A 20,603-nucleotide genomic window follows, 5' to 3' on the forward strand; every position below is an offset into this window, starting at 1 on the left:
TTGTAGGCACCGTAGTGTAAGCATGCACTGCAAGCTGTGTGATGTGCTATGAACTTGTTTGATATTTAATTATAAAACAAGAGTAACTTTAAGAAAACTTTTCTATATAGATACATACATGTATAACTTATATATATATATATATATACATATATATATATACACACACACATACATGTATAACAGAAGGCTCTACCATGAAGGTTACTTATACAAGATTTGCACAGATGGACCATTCTGAATTCTTTTCAGCTAAAGTTCAGTCTGCATTGAGACCCCTGGGCTTGCAGTTCTCTTGAAAGAAAGACACCCCTTTTTTCTCAGGTCTAAAAAAGATTTCTGGATAATAAGCAATCAAATAGAAAATGATAAAAAATTCATAGCTGTATAGGACAACATGAGCTTCCAGACAGTAGTGGCCACTGTCTTAGGAAAAAAACTTTCCAAGTTATATTTTCCCCGCAAAAACTGTGAATTTCATAAGAAGCATCTCAACAACAACAACAAAATCTCAAGTTTTCTGGGTGCTTGAAGTGAAAACAAATATAAGTTTTATGTTATTTGTATGTTCACCATCCCTTCACCCAGGACTTGCCACAAGTTATAGAGAAAAAGAAGAAACAATAATAATAATTTTAAAAGTTACAAAAAGAAAGTGAATTTTAAAAAGGAACCTTCAAGTGAGTGACTTACATAGTTGTCTCTTGCAGACCAGCCTGGATAAAGCTGCATATGTAGCTGCCTTTCTTTACGAGCTAGTTCATAATATTTTGCTTGTTCTTCACGGGAGAGAGCGTGCCACTGCAAACAAATAAACACAACTTTAGACTGGGAACTAACTTACACCTAGGCAACAGATGACTTGAACAAGTGTTTTAGTGACTTTGATTCAGTCCTTCCCCACTGCAAAAATGAAATTCATTAGCAATTACAAGCACCTGTGTTTATTAACTGACTTTCAGGCATTTGTCAGCTCTGCAACTGCCAAGTGCCTTGAGCAAGACAAAAATTATTTATGGAAACAGGGCTCACCGAATAGTCTGCTCACAGAACCATGCTCTCCCAACACTACTTAAAAAAACCAACAACAAACAAACAAAAGCAAACCCTAACAAAAAAACGGCAACAAAACCCAGCCTTTAGCTCCTGACAGAACTGAAGGGGTTTGTGCTGCTTTTGAAGGGCAGCAATCTCCCCTTGACAGAGGGGTCTGCTGTCTTGGTTTCAAGCAGCAGCTAGACTCAAGTTTTCAATGCCAACACAGAAGGCTTTCTGGGCACTCGCACTCCCTTTCCAAGATCAACTTCTAAGTATTGAACTTCAAGGTACCTGCTTTCTGGTTGAAAAAGTAAATGGCAACTGCAAAAGTTTCTAAGATAAAGAAATCACAGAACTACAGTCTTACAGATTACATGAGTTGACTTTTGTAGCCAAGCAGGAATAAATTTCCTGGTTTCATGTACTTAAAAACATATACCACCTCCCCCCCCCCCCCCCCCCCCAAAAAAAAATGCAAACGCAAAACCTCACAACCTAAAAATTTGAAAAGGCATAAGCTACATTAGTATCTAGTAATTTTGTCCTTTTTGAAACACCTATCATAGACCTGAACCAGAAAGAGTAAAGGCCTTTTATTTTGAATTAAGTTCCACTGCTGCAGCATTAGATGCATCTTCTTGTTTGACAACATCCATGGGGAAGTGAGGGGAGAAGTTATTAAAAAAATCCAAAAAACAGACAAAAATCCTTAAGAAATCATTAAGACACCCATACAAGAATTACATACAGAACTAAGATTTCAGATCAGATCGCATTTGTATGACTTAATATGTTATTCAGTTACATGTCAGAGGACGTGAACTAAAGCTCGTCTGCCTTGACTTGGCAAGTTGGATGTGTTATTGAGAGCACAGCAGTTCAGCCTGTCTGCAACTCTCAAACTCCACATGCACATTCAAAAATTGGCAGGTAGTGACCACAATGCTGTGGCATCAGAGAGCCCAGCAGCAGACAAAGTGTCAGCTCATGAGAACAGAGGTGGTTACTGCTCTGGGGTAGCACAGGGTAAGTAGTGACCAGGATGACTGAACATGAGACACTTGAATTGTCAAGTGTTAATTAATCTCCAAGCAATTATATTGGATAACTCATGCATCGTTTGCACGACAGCAAAAGTGGAATTTGAGGTACTTTCATGGAGAACAGCAACTTGAAAAGAGGAGTCCAAGCTGCAGAAAAAACAGGCAATGGAGCCCTGAGGCTTGATTCCTTGCCAAAGCAGAGATAAATAAGCCACTGCCCTTGTTCAGGCCAAGAAAACTAGGCTGATATACTAAGCAACTAAGATCAATCATCTGGGACTGCTGTCACCTGTAAAGAGCAGTTCACAGGTCACAGAATATTGTGAGTTTAAAGGGACTCTCAAGGATCAAGTCCAACTCTTAAGCAAATGGCCCATATATGATCCTAGAGACTTGTATGAAAGCATGGAAAAGGCAAGCACCAAGATGTCCTTTAAGGGGAGGTAACAAGAACAACAAAGCAGAAGACTGCATGAACTGGGACAAGTACCAATAGATTTCTGCTGTGTTTGGAGCAGGAAGTCTTCTGACTGTAATACAAAAGGAGCACTTTAAGGTCATGTGCTGATTTCCCATTTAAAAGCACAGGGTTTTCAGAGTCACAATGCCTCTCAGTACTGCCTTGGTCAGTGATCAAAAAGAGGTGTTCACTGGGAATTTGAATAATCCCTACTCAGATTGATACAAAAGTCACCCCTTTTCTCATTTCTGGGAGTCAGTTTCAAAATGGGTATTTACCTCTGCTGCCTTCCCTTGGAAGAATAACACTGGCAGAGAACACAAAGGCTGTACTGTGAGTTGGCCTCCATAGCGTTTTTTCTGTGTGGAAGGTACAAAACAACTAAAATGCCACAGGAGCAAACAGTTCTCAGCAAAGCTCTGGTACATGTACTGGGATCATCAGTACTCGGCTGATGACTTCAGAGACATTCAAAACATGACTGGGCAGGTTCCTGAGCAACCTGATGTAACTGGACCTGCTTTGTGCAGATGTTGGACTACACAACCTCCATGGGTCCCTCCCAACCTACATGACTTTACAATTGGACCACAATATATTCACTTTTGAGTTTCATCTCCAGTGGCATCCAGTGTTCAACTTTGAATGATCCTTTCCTGCTCTGATGGACACCGGCATAAGGGAGGACCCAGACCTTGGTTAAAATGCTCCTTCATGTGTGACTGAGGCTATTTCATGTCTGAGCCGCTGGCACCATAACGTGAGTGAAACAGACACAAATTTGATGATGTTGCTAATGCTGAAAAAAGAAAATCAAGATACTACTTTTATTTTTGTTGCATGTTTGATCTTCTATAGCTAATTTAATAGTTGCACATCAGTTATCACCTCAAGCAGAAAGTCAGCCTTCACACCCAGCTAAAGGGAAACACAAATTAGCAGCACACGTGAGCACTTACAAACCCTCCTGGTACATACCCTTCTGCCAAGGATCTGGTTGATAGCTGCACTTTCTTTCAAAGTACACTCTGCTACGACGTTTGCTCTCATTTCTTTCATGTACAACATGAAAGCATTCAGAGGTTTCTTAATATGAGGTCTTTTTGGCTCTTGTTCTTTTCTCTGTTCGTGCTGAGGCTTCCTAAAACGTGGTTGGGAAAGGGAAAGGAAAGGAAAAAAAGCATTAATTTGCTTCAACCTAAAAAGATCCAATGGAACATTACTGACTTGTGGTTACAGTAGCACTTAAGTAGTAAGAATGAGAATTTCAGTGGTCACGTCCCATCCACTTTCAGATCTTTTAGTTTAATACTCAGGGAGGACGTCAGGTTGACATTCTCTAGCAAGTAACATTTAATCTGTGAATCTGTTCCAAATTCATCACTTGTCTCAATTCTCTTTTTGAAAAGCCATCCATGGTACCCTAAAAGACCACTGCCATAGGCAGGAGAATACCTTCTCATCCCCTTCTTTCCTAGGCCTTTTGCCTTTGAGTACTAAGCAATGAGACTGCTTTTTACTAGTGAATTTTGCAGGTAAGGACTTTTCCAGCAGAAAGAGCACGAGTCACAGCTGGACAGGTCCATGATTATGACTGAATCAAGATGGCTGTTGCCAACAGCTTAAAAATGCTGGACTGGAATGAAAAATGGCTTCTCATTACCCTTACCAAACAGTAGCTCACAGCTCCAGTTTTAGTTATAGGAGAAGAGTTAAAATTCAGAGAGATTATGAAAGACACTTTTTTTAAAACATCCTTGACTCTTCTCCAGACAGAGCTAGTTCTCAAACATTTATTCATTATGAGCTAGTGCAGAAAGGCAGACTCACACATGCATTAGCTCGCTGTCGTTGTGCAGATGTTCTTGTTTTACTTGAGGTGTTACAATAGCTGGGTGAGGGATTCCAGTTGTGTGAGGGCCTGGAGGACCAGGAATCATGTGATGCGAAAACCTAAAAGAGAAAAAAAAGCAAGGTCTGTAACCCCACTGAAGACAGGCATCAAACACGTATGACAGCAGCAGGACACTCTAAGAATGCAAATGCTACAGAGCTTGCAATGAAGACAAGTCTTACAGAGCACATGAAAAATATTTGGCTAAGATTTGTGCATTGTAGCCCAATTATTCAAGAAAAACAAACAAATCAGTCAACATTTTGGTTGTAGAGAAGTTATTTTATTACCTTTCAGGCAAACACTTTTAGCAATGCATGCAAGAAATATTTAATGTTTATACTGTTGCACTGTCTAGAAATAAAAATACACATTTCTTAACCAAAAAAGTGTATTTCCACACCAAGATATAAACGTTCTTGAAATATCCACCACCAGCCAATGCAAAGGAGGAAACTGCCATGCAGAAACAAATAAAATGAAAGAAGAGTCTTTTCAAGAAGTCCCTGATGGCTCTCTTTACTTTTCAAGGTACTTAAGGTAAAAGATTTTAACATCACTTCATCTGAACCGACCATTCTTACCTCAAATGCTTAAAATAAACTTTGAAAATCCTGCATCCCTGGGAGCAGGGAGAGAGTTTTGTCCTAGTTAAAGCTTCCTTTCATTTGTACAAGAAGGAAAATGGAAAATAAAACCAAAATACCACTAACTGAATAATCCCACCCTACTAACCCAGGTCACTCTTAAGGACAGCTGAGACAGAACTTGAAGGTGCTGAACATTGCAAGCTCAGCAGCAGCAGAAAACCTGCATGCTGTATTTTAAACTGGTGGAAAGTACTGTTAACATCAAAAACAAGCTCATGCTCCAAAGTTTTGCTGAAGGAGTGATGGCTAAGGAATGGCATCCAGCCTCTCCTTTCACCATGCCTTAGTCCCCTTGTTGCCCTTTTCCTTCATGTGATCAAAATAAAGGAAACACAAAGCCCTGTAACCAAATCAAGTGATTTTATCTTGGAGGAAGAATGGGTTTTCTTCCCAATCACCCTGACAGGCACATGCTTATCATTCCCCTGTAAAGAAGTGAAGGGACAGTGATAATCCAAAAGAGCCCACACACAAAGAGGCAAAAGGACCCCCCACTTATCAAATGGCCTGCCTTAAATCCCTGTGCAAGATGGTGTGTCTTCTACAGGTCACAGAAAAAACCCCAAGAATGGTATATTGCAACCTCGTGTACACCAAGCACAGGATGCAGAAGCTGTCTTTAGAATGCGAAAGCAGAGCATAGGAGGTCTGGAGTGTGTCATGCCCAAGTCTCAATTAGCATTGCTTGCTTGCACTTAGACATAAAGACACAGTGCCTGAGTCACACACCAGTACAAATACTGTGCTGGCATCCCCTGCCATTAGTGGCTTTGGGCTATGAAATACCTACTTGCGAGCAAGTTTCCATACAGAGCATTACCTACGTGATTCAAGACTAATTACCAACAGCTTTGAAATTGGAACTAGAGAACGCAGACTAGAGTGACAATCCACCTGGCTGCATACTGACATGAGCAAAACCCAAGGATGCTATGCACAACACTATGTGTTGCATCTAGAAATGGACTAATGACTCATTTCAGATGAAACAGCTCAATTAATTGTTGACAATTCACTGGTGCTCCTCATTGCAACACTTCAGAGACTGACAAGAAAATGCTGAATGAGACCAGTGTGGGATCCAGGCAAACTGCATATACAACACATAAGTTAAATAAAAATGTATGCATAAGGGTTTAGCTGACTGAAAAGCAAGCAAAGGCAGACCAAGATGCAAGCAGAAGAGCAACTTGCCCTCTAATGCCAGCAGTTACTCCCCAGTCAGTCATTCACCTCCTACACCTACCTGGACATGGAAGGGTCGACTGAGAGTGAGGATGGATAGGGCTGCCTGAATCCACTCGAGATAGGATATACAGGCTGACCTTGCCTGAGGTCACAGAAGAAAGGAACCCATCAATCATACGATATGGTATTCAATGGTTACTCTAGAGTTACAAGCTCTTGATGGGAACTCAGTCACAAATGAATAGTAAGAGCTAATACTTTCAAGAGTTCTCCTAGTGAAACTAATGAGTACTTAAATGCTTTGAACTTTCTCCCTTGCTACTGAAAGATTCCCAATCTAAGTTTCCACTGGGAAGGAAAGCAAAACAACCAGCCTTCCTCCCCCAGGGCACATAACACACATGCACACTCCTCTATCTCTATCCCTCTCTCACCTAGTTTTAGAAGCACTGGAATCAGATTTGTTAAACAAGCTCTTAGGAAAAAAGCATCTTATTCCAAATAGTTCTACTGTAGATCAGAGCGAGAACACCAGATGGTGAATTATTAAGCTAAAAAGCCTTTTGAACAGTTTTATTAAGTCTTTGAAAACTTAGGACTCTCTCCATTAGCATATGCTATAGTGAGGTACAAGTGGACAGCTTTTCTGAGCAGAAATTTGTTTGATTAAAAAACTCCAACCCAACCATGTAAAAGGCCACAGCGACACAAGTCAATCTTACTACTTAAAGATCAAATTTTGCAGTCCAGTAAGAGAAGCTTGTGTGAAGGTCTTCCCTCCTTGACACTCCCACATATACATAATATTTTGCCACCAGTCCGTCAGTTGAGGTCTTTAATTTTTATGATCATCGCTACATTTTGATTACTTTCAGTTTGCAATGGTTCAGTCATGACTACAATGAACTCCCTGGAGTAGCATGCGATGGTAATGCAAGCAAATACCAGTTCAGCCCAAACACCTCTTCCAACCAGAGGGGCACCACACACATCAACACATCAATGCTATTCAGATGCTTATTGACTGGTCAATCAGACGAGAAAAAATGGAACTGGGCCTTTGTAAGGTTCAGGACACAGTAAGGTTTCACTCTTGGAGCATGTCACTGGAAATGAGCAGTGCTCAAAGGGAAGAGGAAATGAAAAAAAAAGTTGAAGGAAGTCTCAACAGTGCTACCTCACAGCAGGGAGCCGTAGCACGAGGGACAGCTGAGTATGTCCCGCTGTTGGTGAGTGCTGCTGAATGCATCCAGAGTCTTGTAAGGTTGGATCTTGTCTCTCCTTTCTCTTTCCCTCTTCCCTCCCCCCAACTTCTGCACCAAGAAACCATTCAGAAGAAAGGATTGACCACATCTGGAAAGCGCATGCTAGCAACTGCTTGGTGGCAGTGGAAGTGAGGAGACAGCTAAGCAGCAAAATGGGGGGGGGGAGGGGGAAAATCAAAAAAATAGATACTTCCATATTTTAGTTTGATATCTACTAATTATTTGTTCCAAAAAGGCATGTGGCCTTTCCTGAAAGATATGCCGGCAATACAGCATTTCACCATCTTCTGCTCTCTACTTTCTCTGCCTGTTGTCATCTGGATCATGTTTCTCTCCCATGGAGACATTAAAAACAAAAAAAATCTGCATCCCTCATTGCGTGGGCACAGACTAGTCACAATACAGATTCTAAAGCGCTGAAATTATGGCCGAGTTTCCTTATTCCCTCTTCCAAGAGAACTGAAGGCAAGTACATATCTACCCCAAGTAGACATGAAGCACCCTGCCAAATCTGTTACTCCAAAAATACCACATTTCCTCCACCCTGAGTGGCAGCAAGAGATCATGAGAGTGCTAGTATTAGCAAGAGCAGCAAGATCCCGGTGACAGAGGCTTTTCTCCATACAGAAACTGTAAAAAGCAGCAGACTACAAAAGTTTGTTCTCCATTTGGGGCAGTTTCAAGATTTCCCCACGCATACATACTTCAAAGTTCCTTCTTACCTCCCCTCTCCTGAGTAATTGCAATTTTGTTTATTAAAATTTACATTTAATTCCTTGAGAACTGTTTTCTGCTATCTTTCCAAAAGCTTAATTGCAATTTTGTTTATTAAAATTTACATTTAATTCCTTGAGAACTGTTTTCTGCTATCTTTCCAAAAGCTAAGAGCCACAAATCTGAGCCATAAGAAACATAGAGACTTCAAAGTGAAATCTATACACTTCAATTTCTGTATGCGTTCGAAAAACAGATTCAATTCATTTCAAAGATCGACATTTTTTCATCTTTTCAACTAAAATAAAGTAGGAATTTCTTACTGGAATGACATTGTTTTGTAAATGCTGCGACTGATTCAAAAATAGCAAATGGTGTGAACATGCACCTGTCTGAAAAGAAGCTAAAAAATCTTACCAGCCGAGAGGTGGTGTTATCTGTCCAACCCCCCCTGGAGACAAGGGATAGAAGGTAGGGAGATCAGGAGCTGGAGGATGCCTGGACATGCCTGTTAAAAAGCACAGAAGAATGAGTGACTTTCTCCTCAAAATACTCCGTATTATGACCTACAGTTCCCAGCTAATACTACAGTGGAACTAATACTCTGGATAAGAAATAATCACCTTCTTGGTTTGTGTTAAAAGCAAAAGATTCCATGGGCCACCTTTCAAACAATTTGCACACAATACTGCAATTCAAAGGGAGGTACCGGAAAAAACAATGTGGAAGGAGGAAATAAATGTATGGGTAAGGACCTGTGCAAGTTTAGATCTCCTGTGAAGTGCATTAGGTGCTACTGTCCTCTCAATGGTCTCACCAAACCTGACTGGAACCTGAGGACCTCCTCTAACACATCATGAAACAAGGGGAAAATAAAGCGTTGTCGAAGAGGCAGCACAGCAGAGCTACTAGATTAGGTAAATTGCTACTTTTATATTTTCACGGGTTCCCTTATGGATTCACAGATTTTGGAAACTTGCTACCACAGAGGATCAGTGGTTAATTAAGAATCGTTTTCAGGCCTGTAATGGTCACACTTGATATGATTCATTTGGCTTCCAATTGTCACTCCAGTTCCAACTAAGCTCTTCATCAAGTTGACTCCTGTGGGCTCCAAGGTCAATCTGTTTTGCAATGGTAGTATTTCATGGAAAAATAAGAGTCCCATCAGGAATGATCCATCAGCTCACATTCCCCAGAACACAGAGTCCTACAACTGCAAGAATCACCTCAAGATTAAAGCTAATCCTCATCCCAAAAGGGTCTGTGGTCTCCATTCTTCACCTAAACCTTGTTCCCCAAGGAGACATGGAATTACAGTTGCAGAGGCCACAAAGACATTGATTTATTTAAATGTGTTTAGGGAAGAGGGGGTGAAGCAGAAGGAATTGTTAAGTCTACTTCACATGTTAAATCAGCTGCTTTAAAAGGGTATTAAATATTAATGTGGTGACACTCCAAAGGTCCAAGACTGAGCATATGCTACCTTGACACTTAATTTATAGATTGATGTTACTGATTTATTCCCCTCCCAGTTTGTATTTAAATCTTCTGAATTTAATTACAAGATTTGAAGAATATCTGTCAGGACCATGTACAGGAAAGCATGGAAAATAATACCAGTGGTGTTATTGTCTGAAAAAAACTAAATTTTCAGACTTGGAACCACAACCTGAGTGAGTCAAATTTCTGACCAGTTGTCTTTTCAAAGGTGTAAAACAGCTGGTAGCTAACAGGAAAGGAAACACTTTACATATCCCAGGGCTTTTACATGAGAGGGAACACTCTTTGCGAGTGGTTAAAAAAAGAAAACCAAACAAGGTGTTAAAGAAGCCCAGTGTCTCATCTCTCACATCTCTGGTGATGACTGATGCTCCTGGAAGTGATGACATGACCTTGCCCCTGCCAGAACAAGTTCTGCACAAGGAACTGGGCCACTTCTTCTCCAGAATCTGCAATTCTGATCCACGGAGACAACACTGCTCTCTCTTAACTAATGAACAATAGTTATTGCTAATCCAAAACTTCTGGCCCCTTATGGACGGCTACCAGCACCTAATGCCCACAGGAGCACACACAGCTACCACATGGCCACTACTCTCCAAAGCAAGTTCTCCCGAGAGGGTTAAAGAAAAAAATTATAAAAAATTAAAAAAAAAAAGTAACTGCCTTTAGGAAGGTGGTTCTGTGTGTCCATCCCAAAGTGCCTTGGGTGCAAGAGGCAGTGCTGAGGGCAAGCTGCTGCAGACCCCCTCGTTGGAGGATTTTGGTGGGAGAAGGGCACCCTGGCATCAGGGCTAGGGAGCCAGGGCACTGCCTTGTTCCAGACCCACAGTGGGAGGCAAGGACAGAAACAATGGTTGGAGGCATTTGGCAGAGGACCTGAGGAAAAGAAAAATCCTCTCTGCAGCTACTGCATGGGCTACTTCAGTGCGGCTGCTCCCACATGCCGGTGGCGCCGAAACAGGGAGCATGGACGGAAAGACCACACACATCAAGGAGACCATCCCAGACAAAACCAGCAGTCTCCAGGCTGCATTATCCACATCATCCATTGCCATCTTTGCCAGACACTGAGCAAAGGGATCAAGAGCCCGTTCAGGAACACCAGAGGGCAATGAGCTTTGTGCCTTCTGGCAGAGCCCCTCGGCAGGCTTGCACTCAGGGATGGGGATGTGACTGGTGGGGTGCTGGACAGGGGAGAGGGTAGAGAAGCGGCAGAAGAGAGGATGTGCAGCAGCAACAACAAACCAGATGTTGTTTAGTTGGGGTCTGCTGTACAGGAATACAAAAATAAACTGGGGTAAAGGCAAAAAAATGGGGCACAGGAGGGCAAACTCAGCATGCAGTAAGCAAAAACCTCTTGAGCTCACAAACTGCAGCAGCGGGTTGTGCCCCAGCTGTCACAGCCAGCTTCAGCAAGAGGTGGAAATCCCATTCTCTTAACGCGTGGCACCCCTGGGATTTCAAGGAATGAGTGTGAATATCCTTCTCCTGGGCACTGATGCAAAGGAAGAAGACAAATGAGGACAGGAGGTCTCCACTTGCTTCTTCCAAGTCTGAAAGAGGTATAATATATGTATCTACAGGCCAGGCTTTCCAGGCAGAGTGCTTTTTGTATTCTCCCTCCCTAGAAAAAACTAAACAACTAACCACCAAATAGCAAAAGACACACAGAACCAACAGGCCATAGCATTTTCTGGATGTAGCCCATGTTATTATCTCCATAGCACAGCCAAAATAAAGCATAGGCATTCAGGGAAAGACAGAAGAAAAAGTCTCTCTCCCTGAACAGTGATGACTAGAAGCCTCTTCAGATAAATGGGACTACTGTGCATGTGGGTGTGTGCCCAGGTAAAGCAGAGCTTCACGATTTTGTCAACTGGGTGTCACAGCACATGGTGGGACATGCCAGCACAGACAGAGGCAGGGAGAAGCACCCTCCAGGACCAGTCATGGCACTGACAGGCTTCCTGCCCATGCAGATATACAGACTACAGTGAATGCCTTTGTAAACCCTCTGCTCTCGCTCCTTTCCTCCTCATCACCAGGTCTCCCATGCAGATTTCTTCTGCACAGGTGCTTACCCAAACCCTGGCTCAGACCCGCGACAGCCATGGCCAGTCCTCCCCTTGCATCTCGCCAGTATCCATCACATCCCTCCCCAGCTCCTGCAACCCATTGCAAGCAAGCACACCCTTCCCAGGAATCCCTTGGGTTCTCCTGAGTACTGGGAAAAGCTCTTGGCACAGGCTGGGCTTGACACCTTGGAGACTGTCTGCTCTTCCCTGGGGGCCTGCAGACTGACTCTGAGCAGGGCTGGTCTGACATTCCCAGATGTGGATCTAGGAGGCTTTTGTGTTTGCCTTAAGGAGTCCTAGAGGTGCAGAGAAAACTGACATCCATGACTCAGACATGTAACAAGATGCTTTCTGCAGAAGGCAGCCAGCACAAGAAGGTTCAAAAATGTCACATTTGTAAAGCTTTTACTTGCACAGGCTCAAAACTATTTTTATGGACAATGCTTTGATTATGCCAAGTGACATATAGAAGAAAATGGACAGCTAGAATACAAGGACATAAAATAAAGTGAAAGAAAAAGTTTCAATAACACCATTTCTGAAGCACTTGTCCCTCTGTTTTCGGAAAGGTGAGGGAAGGTTGCCCTTTCTGCATCTGCATGCTGCAAGCCTTGGGCACCACAGGAGATGGTGAAGACTGGCTGTTGTTTACCGAGATTTTGAAAGATTTTGATGAGAAAAACAAGCCCGAATTATCACATTAGAAAGAGCATAAAAATTTAAGTCGCCAATTTAAATATCAGCATCACAGCAGAACTGCCATCTCTGAAAGTGGGCATATGCATCTGGAAGCCTCCCTCTAAAATATTACAAATAAAGCTCTGTCAGCAGCATGGAGGGCACCAGGACCACCCTGCATCTCCACTGTGCTGGGAAAGGATGGGCTCACCTTGTTTGGAGCTGACGTCAGAGGGGATGTGAGATGGGTGTGACCCCGGGGAAAAGTGCTCATCGCTGTAGGTGATAAGAGGGGTGAGGGGGTGAACCGCATGAGAAGGCTGTACCACGGGCACCTTGTTGGACTGCAAGAGAAGGACAAAAGTTAAATTGTGTTAGTGAGGCTTCTGCTTTGAAAAAAAAAACCAGACGACATTTCCAAAATGCTGTTTTAAAATATCTGCATTGCTGAAGCGGGGGAAACAGATGGACAGACATGACATTGGGGCTAGTGGATGGAAACCAGGTTTGCTGCCAGAATCGGCATCCTCAAACCACTGGCACCCGAGGAGGGATGCAGCTATTGAGGAAATGCAGGGAAATGGGTGGGGGCCGGGAGCAGGAAGAAAGGCATTTGGGACACATTGAGACAGGGCTGCGGAAATGGCAAATGGAGAGCTGCAGGGCAGGAGGAGCAATGTGCTGGGCAGGCAGGCACTGTGCATGAAGGGCTGTGACCTAAGGACAGCAGAGTCAGCAGCAGTGCTGGAGAAACCCTTTGGTTACAGGAACAGCATTTAAAAAAGGAAGGCTTAAAGTACAGGCTTGCCATATCTCCAGCCTTAAGAGCAACACAAGCTTCCTCAACTTCCCTCTTCCTCTCCACTGTTCTCCTGCACAGCCGTGGCACAGCACAGCTGGGACAAACCCCCACCATCACCAGAGGAATGGCAAGTTTGTCCCTTGCAGTTTTACACACTCTGGATGGAAACTCTTGGTCTGTGTACCAGGTGACTAAAAGGGCACCCTTAGAAGCCTGATTTCATACATAAGCGGTTGGCAGTGGCCTCTCAAGGGGGTCGGTGAGAGGGGAGACCTGCTGAGTGCACGGGGACAGCTGGGAGGCCTCTGACTATCAAGGAGAACTCAAAGTGCTACAAACACCCACGAGGGTTCTGAAATGGGTGCCATAAGGTGATGTCCATGCAGGGAAAGATGCACACTTCCCACCAGCACTTCCCAGAGTGCGGAGGCACAGGGGAGGAGGCAGGCAGCATGGTGGAAGGATCCTGTCCACAATTATGCCCTTAGATCAAGGTTGCAAGACAACAGAACTCCTCAATCCCAATGAAATCCTGCATTATTAACACTGCTTGAAACTCAGTTTGCTCTTTCCACAGTGGGACAAGCCATAGTAATGATGCCAGCATGTAACAGGCACTCCTCATTTGTACCCTGCCACTTTACCCTGCCCCTTAGCACAAATAATTATGGAATAAACAGGTTTTTAATAAACCCCCCCAAAAAATAAAGCTATCCTTCAGGCAGACACACTGACAGCAAGGACAGCCTGTCGCACATAAGGAATTAAGAAAAAAAATAATTTAAGAGGCCAATAAAATTAATTTTCATTGAGTTCACTATTGAAATCCTGGCACAAAGCAGATTTTAGGACATAGCTCCATGCACAAGTCCATGATTTTTCTGGACTTCTGGAAGCAGACAGGTTATTAAATGGACAACTCAATTTATTGTTAAGGCCGGTAGGAGTAGAGGAAAGGAAGCAAACGGGAACCAGTGCAGCATTTTCCATTTTCCTTGTTTCCAGAGCACCACCTTAAGGAACTTGCCTTAGCAGGCACTATCTTCTTAATGTCTGACCTATCCCTCCAGTCATATAGCTCAGAATCTGGTGCCATGAATTTTTGCTAAATTATGCTATCCTTGCTCTCCTCTTAATTTTACGGTTTTCAACACAGATTTGCTTTCCTGTGGGAAAGAGATAAGAACCTGAGGATTTTAATTTAAGCTTCGGCCTTGTCTTATATTTTGCAAGATGGAGAGAGAAAGCAGCACTAGTAGGTGTTTTAAAGCCAACAAGCATTAGGTCCATTTTTATGACCAAATAATAAAAGCAATATGAATTCTCAATAATATCTATGAGTTGAGTTGTAAAAGGGGATACCTCAGACTCCTATTCATCTTCTCCATCCGTATAAATTCCACAAAAAACAGATGCCAACAAATTTCAGATGATTTACAAATCGGGCCTCAGTCTTTAGCTATGAGCCAGCCCACCATTCAGCCATTACTTTATCAACAATAAACTGAATATTATGAATAAAGATAAGCAATAGATGTATTTAGGTCACACACACACAGCTGCTAATCAGCATTAATTTCTCAAAATTTAGTAATTAACATTTTGTATTGTACTGGATGTAATTGTCATGCACGCCCCTGGTATCAGGGTTCCTTGCTTTCAGAAATCACGCGTTTATACTTAGAGCATGCCAATCCCTGTACCCTCTCGCTCTCCAGCATCCTGCAGATTTGATTTTATTTTCTAATTCTCGGCACCTTATCCCCTAAGCCCATGGCAGCGGCTTTCAACGGGCGAAGGAACCGTGAGAAGTCAGGAGAAAAGCAAACCGCTTGTCAGCGGGCTTAAAATTAACATATAAACGGGCCATATCTCCATTAAGAGCATTTGGGGGTCTGCAGAGCCAGAAACTGGGAGAAAAAAAGTAACGATAAATAATAGCAATAATGCAAAGCTTCCCAGCCTGCCTGCCCCACACTGCTTTGGGAAGACCCAGGGAGCTCTGGCAGCTAAATCCTGCTGGTCACCCCAGCATAACACCAGACAGTGGCTCGCTGGGCACAGGCTGAGCCTCCCTGTTCCCTCTGGTCCCACCAAGATGGCCACAGTGATTGACAGCGGGAGGACGCACAGGGTGACACACGCAAGATAAAAAACCAGGAGGGCAAAGGCCTGATGACGTATTTGCCAAAAGCCCTATGGACTTGAAGTGGTTCTGCCACAGCACCTGCCCTACAAGGCAACCCAGATGGGTTATCTGGGCTTTCCTCACAGAGAGGGTTCAGGGCAGGAGACCAAGACCTTGTATGCAGGCCTGGATGCCCCTCTCGCCACCCTCTCAGCCCTCCCAACCCCGGCTGGGGTGAGGGATTGTCCCCAGGCACCCCATCCAGTCCCATGGACACTGCCCTGCACCCTTTGCCCTGAGGACATCTGGACTGGGGATGTTCCCAAAGCCCCTTCTACCACCTACTGCTCACAGTGGGCACTAGTGCTTTCCAGGGGTGTGAGGCATGGCCAAATCCTGCCTCACACTGTGGTACAAGACTGTGCTGATGAGACTGCTTCTACTGCATCCCAGTCCTTACCCACTGGCTTCCTCCTCCCACAAACATGCCATCCCTACTAGATTTGTCTCCCCGAATCCTCCAAAGACAATGCACACAACTGCAGAAAAACTTGAGAGACTGACAGAGACACAATCTTGGTCAACATGACCTCCATGCAGGGGGAACTCCATTCCCCATGGCTCACTGAGCACCTGCTGACTAAGCCCACAACCACCACAGCTCTCCCTGGCACACTGGTGACATTTTTATCTAATACAGGCATGGTCCACAGAGCGCCTTTTCTCCTCAGCACAGCCTGAAAATCTCCTGCAAAACCCCATCAGTCCACACGCCTTGAGTGAGACAATTACATAATTACACACTGTCCTATGTGAGGTTCTTTGGTATTTCAGTACAGAAATTATACTTCATCCGCCCACCAAAACATAGCATTTTGGTGCAAGTAGGTACCCAGGCAGCTTCTAAAACCACAATAAAGTGAATGAGGATGAAATTTCCATTTCCATTCTCATTTCCAAGACAATATGGAGAAGCTGAATGTTTGTTGAAGCTGTCCCATGCTCTGATGCTGCATACATGGTGTACTACCACACCACACTGCACCACACCACACCACTGAAGTTCCATTCTTTGTGCCTAAGCTTCTTCACGCAACCTGGAAAGTAAAGGAAATGGGACATACAGCATAGCTCAAGACACTCAATTTGAAAGAAGTAAATTACTAAATATGAGAACCTGTTATTTACAACCTGAAGACCACCTGTTTTGTTTTTGGACACCTTATCATGCATGTGTGACCTGTTATGAACACTAAAGGCTAATGGGAAAGGGATAGCCTATTCCTGATGGCCTGGGGACATACAGCTGTGCCCCACAGCACTCAGCTCAAAGGGACACTCCTGAGCAACTCAACCTTGGTGGTCTCCTTCTCAGAGACCACAAGGCCACCAGGGCTCCAGTCCCAGAACACAGTCTTGCAGCACAGACCACACCAGCATCCTTTGGGAACTGGCCTCTCTGTGGCCCTCCCTGGGGCACATTTTCTCATCAGCTTGGTCTCTTTTACTTCTCCCATGCATGTGCTCTCAGGTTGAAGTGAAGCAGTGCAGGCAGGGGACAGTCCCCTGAAGGATACCACCAAGACTGGGAGAGCATACATGTACTGGAAACAGCAGAAGCCAAATTATTTGGCCAGTTAGGGCTAAGATGAAACTGCTGTTCAGTTTTACGACTGACCTGAAAAAACCCCCCAGATCCCCAGTACAATGTTGGTGGGCAAAGGGTAAGAGCTTGCAGGGAAGAGGGCCCTGACCCACCAGTAGGCATTATCCCAACAGGAGCTTTGCTATACACCAGACACCTGTTTAAAGCTATTGCTCTGTTAAAGTAACACAGGAACAGGTCAGTACAACAGCAAACACTTCCCTTGCAAACAGCAATCACAGTCTGCAAGTGGTTAAGATTGAACCTACTCAGGCATTTTGGCCAGGGCAAGGAGCAGGGTGAGAAATCTCCTGGCTGTGGCCCTGGCACAGCTGCTGCCACATGCCCTGCACTGGCAGTGCCGCACCTGCACGCACAGAGCCGCTCACCATTTCAGACATGTGCCTGCCCTCTCATCCAAGGAGCACACTATGAGACAGTTCAGATTAATCTCTAGTGAGTTGGTGGTGAAATGCTGCAGCTCATATTCAGTCTGAATCCAGTAAGTTTTCCCTCATTTTTGAAATGCTTCCAAAGAAAAGCAAGAGCAGAAAAAACCAAACCTCACGCCCTCCCCAAACAGCCAGCTAATGCTTCAGTGAAGGCCCACACCTGTAAGGTATCCTATATGCAACAAGTGTGCAAAAACTATAAAAAGCCTGAGACAGCCATGGCAAAAATGCCTGTAGGTCAGCGCTGGGCGAGGCAGGCAGCTGGGAGCTCCTGCTGAAGCTGGGCCACCATTTGTTCCAGCTGCTGCACAGAGAAAGATATTAAATTAATGACCCTTCAAAGGACACACATCTACAAAGGAGGTTGCAGGCAGGCAGGGAGCTTTGCAGAGAACTGTGAGGCAAGCAAGCCTCTGCACACAAGACACGAGCGTCCCTCGTCAACACCCAAAGAGGTGCTGGGCTGGTTTTTGTGTTGTTTTTCCTCTTTTCTTTAAACACAAAGTCGCTTCTAAAAAGCCAAAAGAACGCCCCAGCGTGTCCACTCTTCCTCTCCCGTCAGCAAGTTATGCATGGGTTACAGATACTAGCAGATGATCTTCTCAATTAAGACTAGAATAAGTTAACAAAAAAAAAAACCAAACCAAAAAACAACTTAAGGATGAATAAATGCATGCATTACCTTTCATTCCTGAAAGAGGAGGTCATTTGAAGAAACAGCTTTAACTTCTTCACAACAAGTGTTAAATTTAGGGGGAAGATACAACAGACAGCTCCTCAAAAAAACCCCACCACCAAAACATCTCCAAACCTTTCCACTACTGCTATAGCAGTACCTCAAAGTAAAAGGACCAAATGGTCCTGTTATTGTGGAAGAATTTGAGGCCTTGATCTGAAGAGATAAGAAAAATTCATCCCTTTTTTAGCCTATTCTCTTTTCTGGAGCCCTGAAATCATCCTTAGGCTGAAGGTTTTAGCAAACCCAGAAAGACAGCAGTTTCAGCTGTCCTCTCAAAGTACCAACAGCATTTTAATGGCTAAACTAACTCTGCATTTATGCCTTTGCTGACCAGCTGTTGCAATAAAAATGCAAGATCAAGAGGAAAGTAGTTTTGGAGAAATGTCAAAACTAGGCCCATGTCTGGGTTCATCATAGACAGGCTTTAGCAAAGGAGTACCAGTGGTGGAAAAGGAGGCGGTAGCAGTAAGGTGTTTTGGCCAAGACTAGTTACCAGTAGTGGAAATAAGCTCATCAGCACCAGCAGTAATTGCAATTACTATTTGCCATGTCCCTGGGAGTTATTGTACTGTTCCTTTTCATAGACAACTTTGCAAAGATGCAGCAAGGTCAAGATACAGGGAGCTCAGGTTACTCCCCCGGCCCCAAACCGTTTTTTAGAGAAAAGAGTTTTATGTCCAGCTTCTTTCTAGGCTCATGACAGCAGAGATGATTTTATGCCTAATTTTCTAAATCTTCTCCAATCCTTGGACAGTGCAGTTGGGAAAATGCCAGAGTGGGTATGGTGGGGGGTTTTAGCCTCACCTGAAGCTAAAAGGAACAAGGATAGGAAAGCACACCCACAGGAGCACACTGCTCACAGGAAACAGGGGCTTAGGAATACTGTGATTTATGAAAGACAAATAAAAATGGTGCAGTCTTTTAACACTGCTTCACCACTGGGCAGTGGGAGGCCATTTATCTCACTGACCTTTCATGCTTACAAACAGCAGGGGGGACACCCCAGGGACTCGCCATTTTGAGGAGGTGAAGTGAAATGCTGCATAGATGCTGATGTGAAACTTTACAGCTTTACAGCTGCTAACACTTACTCAGAACAAAACTAAAATCAAAACTGCATGTTTCAGGGGGCAAACTGATGGCTTGACAAGGTCAGAAAAAAATCCTCCTGGTCCCCCTTTTCCTCACGTACTGTATTCAACTCTTCACCATTGAACTAAGTTGCACTTCATGCTGGGAGTCAGGAAAGGGCAGAACAAGGAAGTTACTCTAAGTCAGTCATTGAAAGTATCCCCATCTCCCCAGGACACACTGCATCATGAAACTAGAGTCAGAGCATGCCAGGAGCCCTCAGGAGTTGGAGAGAAGAAGCTGCCAGTACATCAGCAGGTGAAGGAGGCACACAGGATGCTTGCTAGACCTTCCCATGGTTATTTGGGAGCAGGAAAAGTTTGTGACCTTTTTCCAGCTGCTCAAACCACTTTCCTTTTTGGGAAGCCCAGCAGCAAGTGTCTCTGTCTGCAATGCACAGGAAAGGCAGCTTCATGGCCAACAGTATCATGCCACAGTCCACAGGCGCAAAGATCAGCACCTGAAGCAAGAGGGTGTCACAGCTGGAAGTGCACAAGGCAGTGCACAAGGGCAGGCAAGAGGAGCTGGAGAAAACTGTTCTGCCTGAAGCCCAAAGGGTTGGTGTGCAATAAAAAATTCAGTGCAACAGCCAGGGGAGCATTGCAAAGGAAAGCATAAATGTGATTTGACAAAGCCTAGAATAAGTATCTATCTGGATGGATTACTATCAGTCACTAAATTCAGGTTAATTGCAACGCTAGTAAGCAACCACCACTATTGCCTTGTCTACATTCTTGTCTTTTTCCAACTTTTTCACCCCTCCCTCCCCTTCAATCTTGGAAATTAATATAGCACAACTGTGATTTTTTTTTTGCTGAAAAGTTGTAATAAGCATTTGAGTTCCCTCAAGACAGCTTTAGAAACACGGGTGTTGAATCTCTGACAGAAACATGCTTTATTTCAAGTGTTCATTAAGCACTGCCATTAAGTAAGTGATTAAAGCACACCCAGTATTAAAATAGCTTGATTAGAAATCCCCTGCTATCTCCATTTTCTTCTCTCCCATGATTTCTTAATTTGTTTGTTCTTGCCTGCTCTGGAAGGCTGTGGGGAGACCTGGAGTGCTGGTGAGCCATGTGGGGAGCCAGGCAGGTCTTGTAAGGCTCTGATCACGGGAGGACAAGCCCACTTCAATTTCTGTACTGCAAGTTCACATATACAGAGATTACACCTAGTTTTACACAGCCCATTGGTT

General features: G+C 44.0%; 1 protein-coding gene across 9 annotated transcripts in view; it reads right to left on the reverse strand.

Moving 5' to 3' along the window:
- LEF1 (lymphoid enhancer binding factor 1) overlaps positions 1–20,603 on the reverse strand; it is a 71,565-nt gene that overhangs the window by 17,151 nt on the left and 33,811 nt on the right. For 7 of the 9 annotated variants that reach the window (XM_048305235.1, XM_048305234.1, XM_048305237.1 and 4 more), the window contains 6 exons: positions 12,723–12,855; positions 8,670–8,760; positions 6,332–6,415; positions 4,372–4,494; positions 3,520–3,682; positions 694–801 (listed from right to left, as the gene is read on the reverse strand). In XM_048305235.1, coding sequence (XP_048161192.1) covers positions 694–801; positions 3,520–3,682; positions 4,372–4,494; positions 6,332–6,415; positions 8,670–8,760; positions 12,723–12,855 — 702 coding nt within the window. The remainder of the gene's footprint in view (positions 1–693; positions 802–3,519; positions 3,683–4,371; positions 4,495–6,331; positions 6,416–8,669; positions 8,761–12,722; positions 12,856–20,603) is intronic. The other 2 variants (XM_048305239.1, XM_048305240.1) reach the window with 1 other exon arrangement.

Source organism: Corvus hawaiiensis, chromosome 5 (genome assembly GCF_020740725.1).
Source record: "Corvus hawaiiensis isolate bCorHaw1 chromosome 5, bCorHaw1.pri.cur, whole genome shotgun sequence".
NCBI classification, from domain to species: Eukaryota; Metazoa; Chordata; class Aves; order Passeriformes; family Corvidae; genus Corvus; species Corvus hawaiiensis.